Raw genomic sequence first — 18,437 nt, 5'->3', positions numbered from 1 at the left:
AATAATCCAAATTTTTTTTCTATTCTCCTGATTTTGACTGCCCTGCTGCAGCCACAACTTAAAAACATTTTAAATTTTGTAAAGCATTGAGTTACCTTGTAATGGTTAAATGCCAAATCCCAAAGCCAAACAACGCTAATTACCTGTGTCTAGCAAAAAGGTCTGTCAGTTTTGCAACTTTGAATTAAGAAAAGGAGTACTTGTGGCACCTTAGAGACTAACCAATTTATTTGAGCATAAGCTTTCGTGAGCTACAGCTCACTTCATCGGATGCATACTGTGGAAAATACAGAAGATGTTTTTATACACACAGACCATGTCAAAAAAAGGGTGTTTATCACTACAAAAGGTTTTCTCTCCCCCGACCCCACTTTCCTGCTGGTAATAGCTTATCTAAAGTGATCACTCTCCTTACAATGTGTATGATAATCAAGGTGGGCCATTTCCAGCACAAATCCAGGTTCTCTCCCCACTCCCCCCAAAACCCACTCTCCTGCTGGTAATAGCTTATCTAAAGTGATCACTCTCCTTACAATGTGTATGATAATCAAGGTGGGCCATTTCCAGCACAAATCCAGGTTCTCTCCCCACTCCCCCCAAAACCCACTCTCCTGCTGGTAATAGCTTATCTAAAGTGATCACTCTCCTTACAATGTTTATGATAATCAAGGTGGGCCATTTCCAGCACAAATCCAGGTTTTCTCCCCCCCCCACTCTCCTCCCCCACAGGTAACAGGAGAGTCTGGTCTGGTTAACCTGTTTTTCCCTGCTACCTTCTCGGAGGCCAGCAGCCGTAATAGAAATGCCTAGATCAACAGAGCTGGCGGTGTGCACACCAATATTTACAATAACTGAGGTTTTTTTACCAGTATTCCCCCTTTCGCAATTCTCCACCAAAATGTTATACCAATAAAATAAAAACCAGCAGGATCTTATTAAAGGGAAAAGGCAAAATACCACATTTATTGTGAATACAGAAAGAATCATAGTAAGCAGTTAGTTATAGCTATAACATTCCATTCAATCTCATATTTATTCACACATTCATTCATACCACACACAGACACACACACACAGGTTCTGCAAGGTTGTTATCATAGTTACCAGCCTTAGAGTTGCTCATGCCAAGCCACTGGCCAGGTGGCCTGGACATGAGAAGGGAACAGGGCCTCGTCAGATGCTCATCTGATGCTCCTGGAAGTTGGTTTGCAGAATCAGACCCCAAAGTTCTCACTTTCTAGAGTCCATTTTTATAGGAGTTTCTTCCTATGCCTGTCTATGGGAATTGTTTCATCATGCTGTTGCTGAATCAATCAGCAGATGTCACGTTCCTGACGGCTCCGTGCTGCCGGATGTTATCTTGTTCTTTGGTTCTCCCATCCTTGAGGCTGTTGAGTGGATTCCAGTCTGCCCTCCGGGGGTCCTCTGGTTATTTCCACTTGACGCCTTCTTCAGCCGATGGACACTGCATTCTTAGGCTGGCACTTCCCTGATCATTCAGTTATTATCCACACCAAGCAACCATCCACATACATCCTCTATCTCTATTTTAATCACAGTTGTTAACAAAGCGAGATGAATACAACAAAAGGGCGGGGAGTCTCTGGGTGCTGTTTCTATTGTTACAGAGTATTGCTTTGAGTCTCTCTCTGTGTGAGTGGTTGTTGATACAAAGAATTGCTTTGAGAACAGACTCTGTCTTAGAATGTACTAACACAATTAGCAGCTTGCAAGTTTCACACAGAGAGGGAGAGAAACAGTACCAAAAACCAAGAGACCTCTTAATTAGTAATACCCTGAAATTTAAACTATGGGGAATCAAACTCATTTGTGATTTTAATACAGAACTTCTTTAATATTGTTGAACGCAGATATGTTTTTATCAATTTTAACTTTGAGAAGCTATGTTCTCCACTAGCTATGGAAATTGGCAAAGTTAAAAGAATGTGTAGAGCTATAAAAATGTTTGGAAAACTATCTGTGAGTTTATTTTAACAGTCAAACTTCACTACTTCTTCAGGAGCGGAATGTTTCTTAAGTTGTCTTGAAAAAGCCTGAAGCTCACTACACAAATCTGTAGCATCAATGTCTTTTGAATTTTCATGAGTCAATGCCAGCTCCAGTTTTATGCAAAATTCTCTTATCTGTTTTGCTGTTTTCTTTTGCAAGCTGAGGATATCATAAAGAAAGCCAAATACTGACTCTAGCTGCTGCATCTGTTGAAATCTTTCATCAACCGAGTGAACAGCAGTATCAAGGACTGTGAAGCAGAAATTCACTTTGAACCTTTGTTTTGGGTTCTGAATGGGTGTGTCTTGTCCTTCATATGAAAACTGCTGTTTCTTTTGCTGAATGTGAACTGGCTGTGGTTCAAATTCTGTTGGAAAGTCTATTTCTGCAGCAAGCTCGAGAGAATCTACCAGTGTTCTTTCAAACCCTTCATCACTTCTGAATTCCACCAGAATATTTTTAGTTTGCTGCAGTTTTTGAATAGCAAAATGTATGTTCAAGTTCTTTTCCTGAAGCTGCTTACTAGTGAGGTTAATCTTGAAAAGGATATTATACCACAAAATGAGTGAAGTCACAAATTTGAACTTGGAAAGGCCATTTGCAAGAGCTTTTGCATCTGAACGTGCCGTATTGCCAGATGATCCAGTAAAAGTAAGTATCATCAGAAATTTCAATTAGGGCATCATAAATGTTTCCGAGTTCATAGTGAAGAGGCTTCAAAGCATCAGTGTGACTCTCCCATCTTGTCTGTGCTCTCCCCTTTTACAAGATTATGATAAATGTTGTGCAAAGTCCGCCCTGTGAGATATCATTTGAAATGAAGGTCTTGTCTACACCCCAGAGTTAGGTCAACAAAAGGCAGCTCCAGGTGCCCAGCTCTCTCTGCTGAATTTATCCCCTACCCTCTCAGTGCCCACTGAGCGTTTCCCTTCTGAGAATGGTTTTGCTTTCACTCGTCTCATTTCAGCTTCCCTACTTTCCCCAGGCTTCTCTCCTTACTCTTGTATTACTTTATTTTCACTTTTTCCCATTGCATTTCTTCTCTCCCTTCTGGTTAAACCTGCCCTGTACCTGACTCTCCCCTCCACACAGCCACCTCTTCTTCATCCAGGTGACATCTCCCCACCCACAACTCCTTCCCTCCGCAGCATCCCTTTCCTGGTGGCCTGTAGGTCACACTCTCCAGTCCCTGGGGCTCCCTCTCCCAGGCTCCCTGCTGCTGTGGAACCTCCAGTTTCTCCCCAAACCCCCAAATCGTAATTAATTTAGTCTGTGTCCCTGCCACCCCCACCTCTGCCTGTCCCCAGCCTGGCTGTTAATTCTTCCCCCAACCCCACATAACTTCTGCCGTCAGCCCCTCCCTCAGTTCTGACCTTGCAGCCAACACATCTGCCCCTCAAGGCCCCTCTGCTCCTCCTGCAGCTCCAGGGGTTCTTCCCCCTCCTCCCCCACATCCCTGGTTCTGCACAGAGGAAGGAGGAGACGCTTCCAGGGGCCAAAGAGATGAGGTATGGCGGGGGTGGGGGGGGGAGTTGTGTAGACAGGGGTCCACCAGGGGCATAGGGATGAGCTAGAGCGCTGGGTAGATGGGAATCCCCCAGGCCATAGGGGGGCTAGGATAACTGTGGCTAGAGAAGCTCATTTTTTCATCCCATGTTTTATTCCCAGTGGGCTGTTCCCCCCATGTCTCAGTGCCACTGTCTGATCCAGGATCCCCAGAGTCCTCCTGGATCATAGAGGACAGTGGCAAAGAGGCTGCACAGTCCCTGGGGCAGTGATGACATTGGCTTCTCTACCCCGCTCACTCAATGCGCTCTATGGTTTGACAGGCCAGGGGCTGCACAGAGATGTAGGGTGACCAGATGAAACGGACAAAAGATCGGGACACATGGGGGAAGCAAGCCGGGGTGGAGTTGCCAAAGCAAAAAAAAAAAGAAACGGCCGGGGGGGGCCAAAGCCGCAATATCAGGACAAATGGTGTCCCAACCGTGCATGGGTCGGGACGCGGGACAAAGAACTAAAAATCGGGACAGTCCCGATTTTATCGGGACATCTGGTCACCCTACAGAGATGAGACCAGAAGCAACCTCCAGGGACAGAGAGGCAGCATGTTAGACAGTCCACAGGGAGAAGTCATGGAGACTAGGGTGTGTGAGGCTAGAGAGGCTGATTTCAGGGCCCCAGTGGGATATTCACACACACACACCCCGCCCAACTCTCAGGGACACAGTCTGAGCTGGGATTTCCACCCCACCCGGAGCCAGGGGCGGATTCTCTCCCCAGGGACGGAGCCCAGTGGGAAAGTGAAAAGCGGGGCCTCGTCACCAGCATCGATAAATATCACCTGCCCCCGGTCACAGTCCAGACAAACCCGGATCCTGCTGGGGGCCCAGCTCAGGGGCAGGGGGGTCACAGGGGAGGTGAGAGCAAGGAACTGACCCGGCCACCGTGCCACAGCCCAGATCCCCCTGTCAGGTCTACGGCTGATCGCTCCCTTCCTCCCCACAGCCTCTCTGGCCACCCCCACAGCCCAGCCTGTCCCACCCCCCACCTCCACCTCCCAGCAATGTCTCCCCGAGGTGAATCCCTCACAGCCCAGCACACAGGGCTCAGTGTCAAATCTCTCAGGGTTGTTGGGCAGTCGCTGGCGTGTGTCTCCCCGTCTCACGCTTTTCCGATCCTCAGACAGGATGAGTTGGGACTGAGCCGTGTCTGGATCCAGAGTCACATTCACTGGGGAGAGAGAGAATCCGAGCATTAGGGGCAGAGCTTGGCCCTGGGGGAGGCTGGGACCATTTCTCACACTCCCCAGCAGCCCTGATCAGCCCTGGATCCCAGGGAGCTGCCCCTGTCCTGGCACCTGAGACTGAGCAGAGATGTCACTGCAGTTCCTCACTGTTTGATAGGTTTCAGAGGAACAGCCGTGTTAGTCTGTATTCGCAAAAAGAAAAGGAGGACTTGTGGCACCTTTGCGACTAACCAATTTATTTGAGCATGAGCTTTCGTGAGCTACAGCTCACTTCATCGTAGGAACCACTTCACTGGTTTCTCATTTGTTTGCAGAGGCTTCAGCTCCCAGCTCCCTCTGCTGGGGCTGCTCCATTCCCAGCATCAGAGACGCAACCAGGAAGGTATCAGAAGCTTTTAGTGAGGAGGGAGCAGAAGAGGAAGGTACCAGCTTTAAACCCCAGAGGCAACCTCCCTCCCCTAATGCAGCCTCCACCCCCAGGCCAGGGAACAGAGAGGAAGGTGCAGCATTGGGGAAGACCAGAGAGTAGGAGGTGGCATTGGCTGGGGTAGCCCCATCCCTAGCCCAGAGAGAAGGGAGAGGGGCAGCATCAGCAGGACAGCACCTCCCCCATCCATGAAAGAATGAGATGCTCCAATGGGAGAGCCAAGCCCTGCCCAAAGGAAAGGTAGGATGTTGGAGAAGAGCGATAGGGGAAACCAGAGACGCCTACTTTGTAATTTTCCACGGGGGTGCTTGACCCTCCGCTCCGCCCAAGTCCCTGCCCCGACTCCACCCCTTCCTCCAAGGCCTCACCCCACCCCATCTCTTCCTGCCCCCGTCTCATCCCATTCTGCGCCCTCCCCTGAACACCCCCCGCCCTAGCTCCATCCCCTCCCTGCAGCGCCTTCTGCACACTGCTGAACAGCTGATTGCAGTGGGCGGGAAGTACTGGGAGGGAGGGGGAGGAGCTGATTGGAAGGGCCACAGGCGGGAGGGAGGCGCTACAGGAGAGTGGGAGCAACGGCCACCAGTGGGTGTTGAGCACCAACTCTTTTGCTGTGGGAGCTCCATCCCCCGAGCACCCACGGAGTAGACGCCTATGGGGGCAACCCCCTCAGCCAGGATAAAGGACAGGGATGTGTCAGTCCTCAGGGGAGAGAGCTCTCCACTCATTCCTCTCAATATAATATTAAAAGTCCTGTCAACGTCTATGAAAACCCCAGGGTCAGAGTTAAGGGTGTTTGGATGCTGTTCAGGGAGAGTGTTTTTGTTCATCAGCGTGGGCATGAACTCAGCACCAAGGTAACTGTCAGGAGTATTTGTGTGACTTCAGCTTGGGATCTCCACAATGTTCAACGTGTTTATTTTTAGGGATCTGTGTGTCATGGTCTCTGTCAGTTTGGTTGGTAACTTTAGCTACAATCTCATGAAAATGTTTTCTCTGGTTTCTCACCCTGTCTGTGTGCTCGTACAGGTTCCCCTCTTCTTGTTTCCAGTGCAGACGGCAGAGTGTCTAGAGGGGGAAAGGAGAAAAGAGACGAGATTTCAGGCTCTCTTATTTATAGCAGCATTCCCACTCTGAACTCCTAGAACTGTGTTTCAGTCATGACAGAGAAACAGGCAGAGAGGCCCAGAGACACACTCAGATATTTAATATAAACTAATCTGAAACTTTCTCTTTCCCCTCTCATTCAGGCATCTCACAGAAATGGAAGCCTCACAACCAACCCAGGACTTACAATCTCTACGGGATGTTGAGACTTCGTGAAATCCTGGCTCTAATTGTGGGCTGTTGGGTCTGTTTACTCAGCGTCTCTACAGAGAGCAGCACGATGGGGCCCTCGTCCTCCATAGGCAGAAATAGGAATAATAATAAAATCATTTTATCCATGTGGACATTGAGGCAGGGGGAAGGTTGGCTCCATGAGCCAGATTCACCCCTGTACTGGCAAAAGGAGAGAGGGGAGGGGCTATTTCATGACTCTGTTGTTCAGTGGCTGCAGGGGCCGGTGCAGACCTTGGCCCAGGCTGAGGAAGTTCTGAAGCCAGCCAGAGCTACCTCCCTAGGACAGTGGTGCCCATGTGTCTTGGCCAGTGTGCAGAGTGTCAGAGGCCCAGCTTTACATGGCCCATGTCCCTCTGTCCCTGGTCCACCCCCTCCCTCACCATCCCCACCCCATTCCCAGCCCTCTCAGGAACCCACCTTGTGCCTGCAGCTGCTGGGGAGGAGGTACAAGAGGCTCCTGTGCTGGAGGGATCCCTCACCGTGGGGGAGGGGCTTTCTCCTTCCCTATGGCCCATTTGGCCCAGACTAGTTGCCATACGGGACCAGAGCCCAATGATGGGCTGGGTCCAGCTTTAACAATTTGCCTTTAATTTACAGGCCTGTCTTTTAGGCACCTGGGGCCTGGTTCTCAGAGGGGTTGGGCACCTGCAGCTCCACTGACTCCCCCTGCAGCTGTGGATGCTACACAGCTCTGGAGCACCTGCCCTGCAGCTCTCTAGTGGGGAGAGAGAAACTCAGGTGCCCCAAATTAGGCCATTTTTACTAAATACGGGCCTTAATATTGTGACCTTTGTTAAATCATGAATTAATGGGAAACATCCTGACACCTGGGCCCTGCTACATCTGCTCCATTTGTCTGTGTTCCACTAGTTATTATGTTCAGTATTGAGAATTGGTACAAGGGTCATGCATAAGTTTGGAGAGACTGAGATTGTGCATTTGTACTGACTGACTTGGCTTTGGCCTGGTGAGCTGTTTGCTTGACATAAGGGAAATGTTGCCTTAAGTGACCTTGTTATTAAGTGACGTGTTCATAAGTTGCTCTGTAGGACAAAGAGATGTTTTGATCACACAAAGTGCTTAAAGACAACAGACACCTAAAATGTAGTGCCAAGGAGCAGTTAGCAAAGTCCAAAAACCCCCATGTGGAGACAAGGGTCAAAGTGACCTATGCATAATCGGTGGTAATAAACCAATCAGAAAAGAGAATAATAACATGGAAATTGCTTGGGCAGCAAAAGCACTGAAAATTTAAAAGTTTGTGCATGTGTATTGTATGAGCTATATAAGATACTTAATAGTCATAACACTCAAAGAGGATTGGAAAAAAAACTAATAAATATTTTAGTTGGCTGTGTATAATATGTCAGACATTGTAAGTGTAATGAGAGCCTCGTAGGAGAAATCTACCATGACACACCTATGTCCCAGCAGAAGGCAACTGGCCAGTACGTCTTTCAGTATGTCTGTCATTTCTTACTTTCATAGTAATTGCAATTGCAAGGCATGCCTTTGGTACAAACAAAGGTTTCAGTTAATGAACCTGAGTGACTTGGACTCCGTGTGTGGCATTCTCACCCAACAATTAAATAGAGGCATTATCTAATTATGAAGCAATTGGCCAGAGTCATTCTCCTCCAACAGTCCCAGAGGCTTATCCCAATTTCCCATTCTAGATCCCTTCTAGGTACCTTTGAACTTTCTCAGCGTCTCCATTAAAGCAAGAGTTTTCTGGGAGAAATCACTGAGTCTCTTATCCTGTTTAGGAGAAATCTCCACTGGCTGCTGGAACTTCCCTTTCTCACACCTGGACAGAAACAATGTCACATGGTTATATTTCATTTAGTGACACATTATAAGTTCTTGGCATGGCAGTTAAACCTTCCCCTCAAAAATCCCATTAACATTCTTCAACTCTGGCCTGAAGAGACGAGCTCTGGGGATAAAAGGGGAATTGAGTCTCTATGGCCAATTCATTCCTTGGCCTCCATGCTCTGAGGGACAAGAGGTTCCCATGTGAAGTGCTGTAGAAATCGTCCACTAAGAACTAGACTGAGACACCAACTCCCCACTCCCCAACTTATTCCACACAGTCTCAAAACAGTCATCAGGCAGGAAAGACTCTTGAGTACTGCTGCCCTGGGCTGAATGGTGACCAGGGCCCCAGCAGTGACAGGCCCATATTCCATCCCCACAATGCTGAGGCAGACAGACCCCCAGGGAGGTGACATCTCTAGGAAATATTTGAGGTTAGTCCTTCCCATTGAATGGATAATTCCAGAGTCTTCTATAAAATGGTGAGAACCTCAGAATAAAGTTTATCAAAGAGATTTGTATCCAAAATGTGACCTTCCCCACACATTTTGCTGTAGAGCTTTGGGGGGATGCGGTGCTAACATCATCTCCAAGGTCTTTCCTAGCATTGTGAAGTGTAAGGGGAGTGAGAGAGCCATGTACCTGCTCAGGGTGCTTCTGACATCCTAGAGGAGAGAGAGAGAGAGAGAGTATTTCAGTCCCACCTGACACACACTTAACATTCCAAAGAAGGGATATTGCAAGTATGGGGGAAAGAGGCTCTGCCCTGGCTCCAGGGCCATGTGTTTGCTGAGCTAATGGGGCTTTTCCATCTCTAATATCAAATTGTCTGTCACTCTGCAATCAACAATAGTAATTCACATTTCAGGAATGCACACGCTGAGTTACACTGAGATCTCTGACTGCTGGACCCCTGTGCGTATAATTTAGGAGCAGTTCTGTCCCTGTGTGGGGACCTGGGATGTTTCTCACTCAGTCTCACCTGCAGGAATTCACTCACTGGCTTCTGACACATGCCCTCCATCTCACTGATCAGCTCACTGAGACGCGAAATCTCTTCAGAGAGTTTAGTGACACTTTCCCTCCGTATCCTCATAACCTCCTTTTCCAGCTTCTCAAGCTGGGCCCACAGGAGTCGCTCTTGTTCTTCCAGGAACTGCCGCAGTTGCTGAAATTCAGACACAATCTTCCGCCTCTCGGTTCCTGTCTTTCTCTGTAAACAAAAATAGGGCAAGGGCTGGTCATGGACATGGCTGGAGCCTGGGGTCCTTTCACGGAGCGCTGAATGTGCAGGAGGGAGAAAGTCTTTACAAATTCTAAATCATCTTACAGTGAACAATATCCTGTAGTTACTAGAGAGAGGATTTTCTCACACCTTTCCACATTGCCATGTCTGACCTGGTTTGGATCATGCGTTATTGATGGCCTCGGACACACAGATCCAAAGCAGCAGGAGGCAGGACTCAGCACTAGAGCTGGGTAACATTTTCTGCACTAAAAATTTTTTCCAGGGAAAATGCAGATTTGTCAACTTTGAAACGTTTTATTAATTCCTGTCACTGTCACCCAGTTGTTTTGTTACAAAAAGAAATCAATGAAAAATCAAAACATTTTCTTGTTTTAATTTTTTCCCAGGGTTTTATATTTCAAATTACTTCATGTTTGAAAATGTCCTTGTTTTTATATAATTATATATATATATATTTTAAAATGGTCTAAACTGAAACAAAATATTTTGATTTTGTCAAAATGAAACATTTCATTTGACCAAGAAAAAGACAAATTTGTGATTTGCTGAAATTTTTATAAAAAAATAAGCTTTGATTCAACCCAATTCTTTTTAATAGTCAGCCAGTGAAACAGATCTGGTATTTGCTGAGCTCTACTCAGAACCATGTTGACAGAGACAGGTGGGGAGAAAAAAAACAAATGAAACCATGACACAAAAAACTGCAGACTCAGGCAGAGAGCTCTGCATTGGATACATTCATTTCACATTGGGAAAATGTTTATTACAGCCACTGTCCAGGCTAATTCCCCCTCTGGCACTTGGAGTGCAGAAGGTGGGAGCCCGCAAGGATTCTAAAAATTAATACTGGCCACTCCAGGCTTGTATTAGACTCCCAAGGTTACAGCTTTTCTCTGACCTTGGATGGGTAGATGCTGCCACCACCCAAGTGCAGAACCCCTTTGAGAGCCCAGGAAGGTGCACTTGGGAATTCTTCCTGTGGGGCACCCTCAAGCCCTTTCACCCCCCTCCGGGGAAGAGCTGAGAAAGAAAGGGGAAATCAGCTGTTGCCACCAGCTAATTAAACACCACATGCACAAACCTCTTAACACACAAAAATCCAATCCTGTTCTGAAAAAAGCCACTACAAGGATTAAGCACCAAGAACAGCTTTCTTCAGGTTCGGCTTAAAGGTGACAAGGAAAACAAAAGCACCTGGGGTTAGCAGAGTGGAGTCGAAAAACCATAAAGGAATAAAAGGTATAAACCTAATCGCATCTTCTTAGACATTTCCTGATCTACTTACATATCTGGGGTTTCAAATGAGTAGTTTCTAGGTATGAGACTGATGATTTTTTCATACCTGGCCCAAGCTTCTTACAGCAAAGCTGCTGCCCTGTCCGCCTCTCCCCGGGAGAACAACAACAGACAGACAAAAGGGGAGTCTTTTCTCCATTTTAAAAAGTTCTAGCCTTCCCATTGGCTCTTTTGTCCAGGTGCCCACTCACTTCCTGTTACCTGGGCATAGCAGTGAGACTTTTTAACCCTTTACAGTTAGAGCAATTAGAGAAAGGCTACTAAGAGGGATTTTACAGCTACTGGCTGGCTGGGTGTCCATAAAACGGAGACCCCCCCTTCATTTATCACAGCCACAAAAGCTGGAAATTAATTCATTAATAGAAATGAAAGCTTAGAATCCAAAGAGGATCATGTTGCCCTTTTCTAGGGAGAGGATTTTTCGGGCCCTCTATGGATGTGTGCACACGTACACACACACACACGCACACCACACAGTAATTCAGGATCATGAAGCAGCAGACAAAAGTCTGCATTCCCAAAGGCCACAAAGCAATCATTCACAAGAGTGAAATGTGAAGGAAATAGCCGGGAATAAAAGAAAAACTGTATTTAAAGAGAAACTGACTTAAGAAATAAGGAGGATGTAAGCTGCTGTGAAAGTAAGAAAATAAACATCGCTGGACAGCACCCTCAGGCATACAAGGTGAATGACAGAAATGGAGAAATTGTCAGAGCACAAAGAGACTGTAAGCCAGAAGAGAACGGAGGGATAGAACCCAAGACATCACAGCCAGGAATACGTGGCTTTATTTAAGCTGGAACTCAGAACAGTAAACAAAGATTGCCCAAGAGGATTCATCATGATATAACTAAACGTCCTCCAAACTCTGGGCTGACAGAGGCAGAGAACTGTGAAATAAGAAGTGAACGTGTAACAGTGGTGGTTTGTTCTGGGTTGGATTTTCTAATTCAAAATTCTGTTATTTCATTCGTGTTAATTGTTACCTATGAAGTGAGTTTAATTAAGGTAACAGTCGTTAATATACAGTAGATAAGAATAATAGTTTACAGTTGTTTATGGCAGTATTTTCAACCTGTGGTCTGCAGACCCAGATGATGTCTAAGAGGGCCGCAAAAGAAAACTGATTGCATAGAATTCAACTATACATACAGACAATCGATTTCCAAAGGAGTCCATCCACACCTCCACACCTTCGAAATTTGCAAATGCAAAAAGGTTGATAACCACTCATTTATGGTGTAAGTCTAAGTAGTAATTCCTGCAAAAAAAACCTCAGTTTTGATTTATTTGTGATTATTCCCCACTGAATGAATTTCTGCTTTACCCCCAACTCATTGAGATAAAATATAATTTGGCCTCTAGATTGCCCCTGCGTCTCCTTATTGCTCTGATGCAGAACGCCCCTCCATCCGGCTCATTACACATACAGGTTAATAATGACAGGCACCTACCAGATATTCCTGGCTTCTCTTTTCTCCACTCATTTTACATCCCAGGAGCTTTTCTCTCTCTTCCCTCAGAGTATTCAAATGGGCCTGAATCTTTTCCTGAAGAAACAGAAAATGATTTGAGTGGTGTTATTTTTAGTTTTAGGAGTGGGGGTGGCGGGCGGGCAGGTGCGGGGGGGGGGGGGGGGGAGGCTTTTTCAACACAAACAAACACTCTGCAGATGTGTGGAGAACTCAGTAGGTTTATGATATTAAGGAAGTGGAGACATATTAATGAACTCTGGGAGTGTTTCATTTTCAGACTCTTTGAAGTTGTTTGACCTTGTTACTCCATTGATTTACGCCAACAGGAAACTGGCATCACATACTTGGACACAGTGAGTGGTGTGTGGGGGGGAGAAGTTTGAGGGGGAGGAAGGCGGGGAGAGGAGGGACGCAGCGAGCGGTGGGGACCTATAGAGCGGGGGTGGAGTGGAGGAAAGGAGCGACTCACCAGGCAGTGGTGGGTGGAGGGGGTCTCGGGGAAGGGGAAGAGCATGGACAGGAAGAGGTGGAGCACAGGCAAGGCCACCACGGCCCAAGCATCCAGCAGCAGGTTGGCAGTGGCTGCACCAGGGGAGACTAAAGCCTCCCCCGGCCTATTATACCCGCCGACTATGGGAGACTGGGCCATAGACTCCTCCTTCGCCTGCTGCCACTCAAGCACCTAAAACTTTCCCCATAGAAAAGTACGGGCACCTAAGTCTGCACCAGAGAAAATGGACAGCTTTGAAATCTGGAATGGTGGCCACCCACAATGACCTAAGTATCGCGATTCCCAGTGTATGCAAACACAGCGCTCTTTACTTGTCCCCCACTCCAACCCACGGTTGTTTCTTTAGCCACCTGCTGCATATCCTCTTCATTAGACTGTGACTGTGAGCTCTCTTTGCCTGACTTCTCTGTACGGTGCCTGGGACAATGGGGCTCTAATCCCTCACTGGGGACCAGAGATGCTACTGCAATAGAAATCAGTACATTCTATTGATTATGAATTATTATTATTATTGTTATTTATGTCAACATGGAAACTTTATGGGCACTGAAATCTACGGCCAAAATTTCCAAACAGAAATCTTCAGGACTGGGACTCTCTCCCTGTGCCCTCAGGAGACGTGGAAGAGGGACGATGCCAGTTAGAGGGTGGCTGGCCCTATTATAGGAGAGGGGTCTCTGCCCCACCTGTCACATGCCAGTTCTCCTCCCCAGGTGGGGAAAATGGGGAGTGGTGACCGGTGGGATCATGTGATTCAACCAGGCCTGGGGTAGGTAAAACAGAGGCCTATAGAGAGCCAGAGGGAGGAGGCTTGTGGAGAAGGCAGAGGAGGCCTTGGAGCTTCCTTGGGGTGATAAGGCCGAACTCCAGACTTGAAGTCCTGCGAGTCGCTGCTGAGAGAGCAGGGGTGTTACTAGCCCCAAAAAGCCTTTGTGGATTATTTCTGGAAACTGCAGAGGGAAACTGAGGCAGAGCCCCAGGCCAGGAGGGGGCACTCTGGAGGCAATGACCCTGCTACATGCCCCGTTGCTCTGCTGCCCCCTCCAACTCAGTCCCTGCTTCCTGCATCAGACAGATTTGCTAGGCTCTGCAGGATGGGAGCTCTACTCCAGTGCCCTCCTACGTCTCATGAGGGTGCAGCGCAGCTCCCTTGGTTCTCGTCTGGGTGAGGAGCTCTGCAGGAAAATGATGAAGGGGATGTGGGCCAAGAGGACAGCCCCCGCTACACCTTCTGCTCCCTCAGCCCCAAGGACAGGAGCAGCAGGGACATGGTGTTAATAGCTTTGGGAGATGGTGGAAGTGGGGAAGGGCAGAGAAGGGGGGTCCTTCACTGCCCAGGACTCCACATATAGGAAGCAGGAGGGGGTGGGGTGCAGGTTACTCACTCCCCCACACTCCAGCATGTTAGCCTTAGAATATTTATTTAGGGCCACACTTCTCACCTGCACAAGCCTTTGGAGGATTCCCAGTTGCTGGGAAACCTACCTAGGCCTGAAGTCCCTCGTTCCTCTCCAGTGGAGGCTTATTGAGTGGCTATCTGGGGCTCAAGAAAACCCTAATGCTGGGCGAAGGTGAGTTTCCCAAGGCTCTGGCTATAAAAATAACAGTTGGTCATTTCCTACCTTGAATTCTTCGGCAGCTTCTTCAGCAGGAATCACGGTGTGATCTCTGTGCTCCTTGGATCTGTCACACACCAGGCAGATGCGGATTTCGTCCTCTTTGCAGAAGAGTTTGAGAGGCTCCTTGTGTTTCTCACACAGTCTCTCTGGTCCTGATTCCCTCCCTGTCTGCAACCTGAGTTCTCTGGCTGCTTCCACAATATTCCTGAGCTGCCTGTTCGGCCGGAGGTTCCTCTCGGGAAAGATCTCTCTGCACTGAGGGCAGGAGATGTCCGTAGCGAATCCCCACCAACACTGGGTGATGCAGGCTTTGCAGAAACTGTGATCACAGTCTAGAGACACCGGATCTTTAAAATACTCCAGACAGATGGGACAGGTCATTTCGTCCTGGAGAGTTTTTGCTGGATTTGCAGCAGCCATGGCTTCTAGTGCAAGAAAGAGACCAGAGAGGTATTTAGTTTCGTTTCTTTCTTGTCAGGAATGGGCTGATTGAATTTGGCACAGTCATTAGGCATTTATTTTCTGGGTGCGGTCTCATGCTGTTTGTTTTTTGTAGATTGAAAAGAATCTTTGATTGAAGTGTGATGAGCAGGGCCCTACCAAATTCACCACTGTAAAAAACGGGTCAAGGAATGTGAAATCTGCTCTCCCCTGTTGGGGACACTGGGGCATGGCCACTAGGTAACTCGAGGGGATGGAAGACCACGAGTGTCGATGAAGCCCCCTCGCACTAGGCCCATGGGTCCTTGGCCCCCCCTCCCGCCTGGAGGCACTCGCAGCAGCTCTGCGTCCTAGGCCCAAGTGTCCTTGGCCACCCCGCCTGGAGGCACACACAGCAGTTATGCTGAGAATCTGCAAAAATATGCTGCAGAGTCAGATTGCCTGAAACTAAGCAAGGCCAAACAGGGGAGATATGGAAGAACAATGCTGAATAAAGCAGCTTTATGTAGAGTTTAACAAATGATACAGAGAACCAGGGAACTAGCTGGGAACTGGATTGGCTGGCTATATGGATACTTGGGGCAGCTTGCTATTGGATAAGTATGCTGGGAAAAAGGATGTATAAAAGCCTGTGTAACTTCCTGCTCTGTGTGCAGGATTTGAGATTCAAATCTCCCTGTACCTATTTGAAGCTTCAAATAAACTTTTCTGCTTCTCCACCCCGTTGTGATTATTGGGTGTAGCACACCGGGTAAAGAAACAATCAAGCTGTTGTTCAGCCTCTCGGCACTGGGTGCCGGCAACAAAATGAAACATTTCAATTCACCCCAAATTATTAATTTTTGTTTACTATTGCAGGATGGGTTTTTTTCATTCTGATTCAGTACAAAAAATAAAAATGGAATTTCTCACAAAAAGGACATTCTGGTTCCTGACCCGCTCCAGTGCAAAGCACCAATTCCTTCTCCATGTTACTAGACATATCCAGCACACGAGCCACATAGACAGCAACATCTAAAGACCTGTGGCTGAAGTTCTGTGCCCACATCTCTAGCTACTCCTGTGCACCTCCTTCAGTGAGACAGCCATGGAATCCTTTCCAGTAACTACACTGCGTGCAGATCTGGTCACCCCTTAGCAAAAAATATTTATTTGAATTGGAAAACGTACAGAAAAAAGCAACAAAAATTGGGCAAAAAAAGTGATTGGGGTATGGAATGGCTTCCATATGTGGAGCGATTAATAAGACTGGGACTTTTCAGCTTGGAAAAGAGACAGCTAAGGGGGGATATGATAAAGGTCTGTAAAATCATGACTGGCATAGAGAAAGTAAATAAGGAAGTGTTATTTATTCCTTCTGGTAACACAAGAACTCGGAGTCACCCAATGAAAGCAGGTTTAAAACAATCAAAAGGAAGTATTTCTTCACACGCACAGTCAACCTGTGGAATTCTCTGCCAGAGGATGCTGTAAAGGTCAAGGCTATAATAGGGTTCAGAAAAGAACTAGATAAGTATGGGGAGAATAGGTCCATCAATGGCTATTAGCCAGGATGGGCTCGGATTGTGTCCCTAGCCTCTGTTTGCCAGAAGCTAAGCATAGTTCTTAATGAATTGATTTGGTTCCCCTGTGAAATAAATGGAAACATTCCTAGTCACTTCAAAAGGTTTTGGATCAATCCCTAAGTGACTTGGTCAGTCACCCAGAGTGAAATTTACTTCACTCCAGCAACTGGGCTCTCTGTAGATAGAGCACGGGGATTAGGAAGGTGAAACACACTCCCATAAGACTGCAGCATTAGAAGGCTGAATGCAGCCCATTTGCACTTGTTGGCAGTGCTGGGTTTCCGCATCCATGGTGCACTGAGGCTGCTTCCCCCCAGGTTTGGGGTTAAGTCAGGATGGGGGTTGCACTGGCTCTCCAGGCTGTGGGTGGGTTTCACCCAGGGGGGCAGAGCAGGAACCAGCACCCAGGGGATCCTTTGTCCTGTGCTCAGGTCGATACAGCAGAATTCCTCCTGAACAGAGCACAGACTCAGCTTACAAGCCCAAGGGACGGGGAGATGGAGAACTCGTTAGGTACTGTACTGCCTGATAGTGCTAGAAACTCCACAGAAGTTACAGGCTCCCTAGGAGATCAAGTCGGTCCAGAAGTTACCATGTTAGTGAAGGTGTCAGAGTAGCAGGTGTGTTAGTCTGTATCTGCAAAAAGAAAAGGAGTACGTGTGGCACCTTAGAGACGAACAAATTTATTTGAGCATAAGCTTTCGTGATCTACAGCTCAGCTGTAGCTCACGATGAGCTGTAGCTCACGAAAGCTTATGCTCAAATAAATTTGTTCGTCTCTAAGGTGCCACAAGTCCTCCTTTTCTTGTTAGTGCAGTCTTTCACTTTTATCCTGAGCTGTAAATTGTCTCAACTGAGTGTCCGGGTCCATCTGTGCTCAGGATTTTACCTCTAATGACTTTAATCAGCGGGTGAATGCCCCCTTTGTACTGCAGCTAGTGTGGTGAGTGTGAAAGAGCAAAGATTGAAATCAGAGTTAGCCAGCGTTATCCTATGACAATCCTGGTAGGAAATACCAGCCTTTGTTATAGAAACACTAATGTTTGGATGTTTTTACCATATGTTCTGGTTGCGAATGAACAGCTGCACTAAGGGACAGACGGATGTGGGGTGGCAGGAACACAGAATACAACAATTATTTCGATGTAGTTTGGGGAGAAGGTGGAGTCCCCCACACCTGCCCCTCAGGTCCCCTCCGCTCCTCCCGGATTGAATTGGCCTCGTTAGCACTGACCCCCCCCCCCACTTGGTAAGGCAACTCCCATCCTTTCATGTGCTGTCTATTTATACCTGCCTACTGTATTTTTGACTCCATGCATCTGATGAAGTGGGTCATAACCCAACGGAAGCTTATGCCCAAATAAATGTGTTAGTCTCTAAGGTGCCACAAGGACTCCTCGGTTTTTTTGCTGATACAGACTAACACGGCTACCACTCTGAAATCTGCTCCTCCTGCAGCTCCAGGGGTTCTTCACACCTCCCCCTCCCATCTCTGGGGCTGCAAGAAGGGAGGGAGAGGGGCTTGCAGAGGTCATAGAGCTCAAAGGTTGGGTAGACCTGAGTCTTCCCGGGTCATAGAGATAAGCCAGAAGGCTGGGTAGATGGGAGTGCTCCAGGTCATAGGGGTTAGGAGGACTGTGGCTAGAGAACCCTATTTTTCCACTCCCAGTGGGCTGTTCCCCCCATGTCTGAGTGACACAGTCTGACCCAGGATCCCCAGAGTCCTCCTGGATCATAGAGGACAGTGGCGAACAGGCTGCACAATGCCTGGGGGGGACAATGAGATCAGCTTCTCTACCTCGCTCAATGAATGCTCTCTGTGGATTGACAGTGCACAGGCTGAGACCCAAAGCCATCTCCAGGGTCACAGAGACGGCGCTGTCTGAGAGTAGAGAGGCTGATCTCAGGGTTTGCAGTGGTATCTTCACCCCCTCCCCA

General features: G+C 47.7%; 1 protein-coding gene across 1 annotated transcript; it reads right to left on the bottom strand.

Annotated features, from left to right (window-relative positions):
• Positions 1–932: 932 nt before the first annotated feature.
• Positions 933–15,202, bottom strand: LOC125629615 (zinc finger protein RFP-like). Its single transcript, XM_048834993.2, has 7 exons — positions 14,497–15,202; positions 12,343–12,438; positions 9,325–9,555; positions 8,985–9,007; positions 8,219–8,334; positions 6,195–6,254; positions 933–4,743 (listed from the first exon to the last, which is right to left on the bottom strand). Exons 1-7 carry the CDS (start codon positions 14,911–14,913, stop codon positions 4,229–4,231), a joined length of 1,458 nt encoding a protein of 485 aa, XP_048690950.2. The 5' UTR covers positions 14,914–15,202; the 3' UTR covers positions 933–4,228.
• Between the last annotated feature and the right edge of the window lie 3,235 nt (positions 15,203–18,437).

The sequence above is a fragment of the Caretta caretta genome, chromosome 14 (genome assembly GCF_965140235.1).
Source record: "Caretta caretta isolate rCarCar2 chromosome 14, rCarCar1.hap1, whole genome shotgun sequence".
NCBI classification, from domain to species: Eukaryota; Metazoa; Chordata; order Testudines; family Cheloniidae; genus Caretta; species Caretta caretta.
This window is presented reverse-complemented; position numbering and strand designations above follow the sequence as displayed.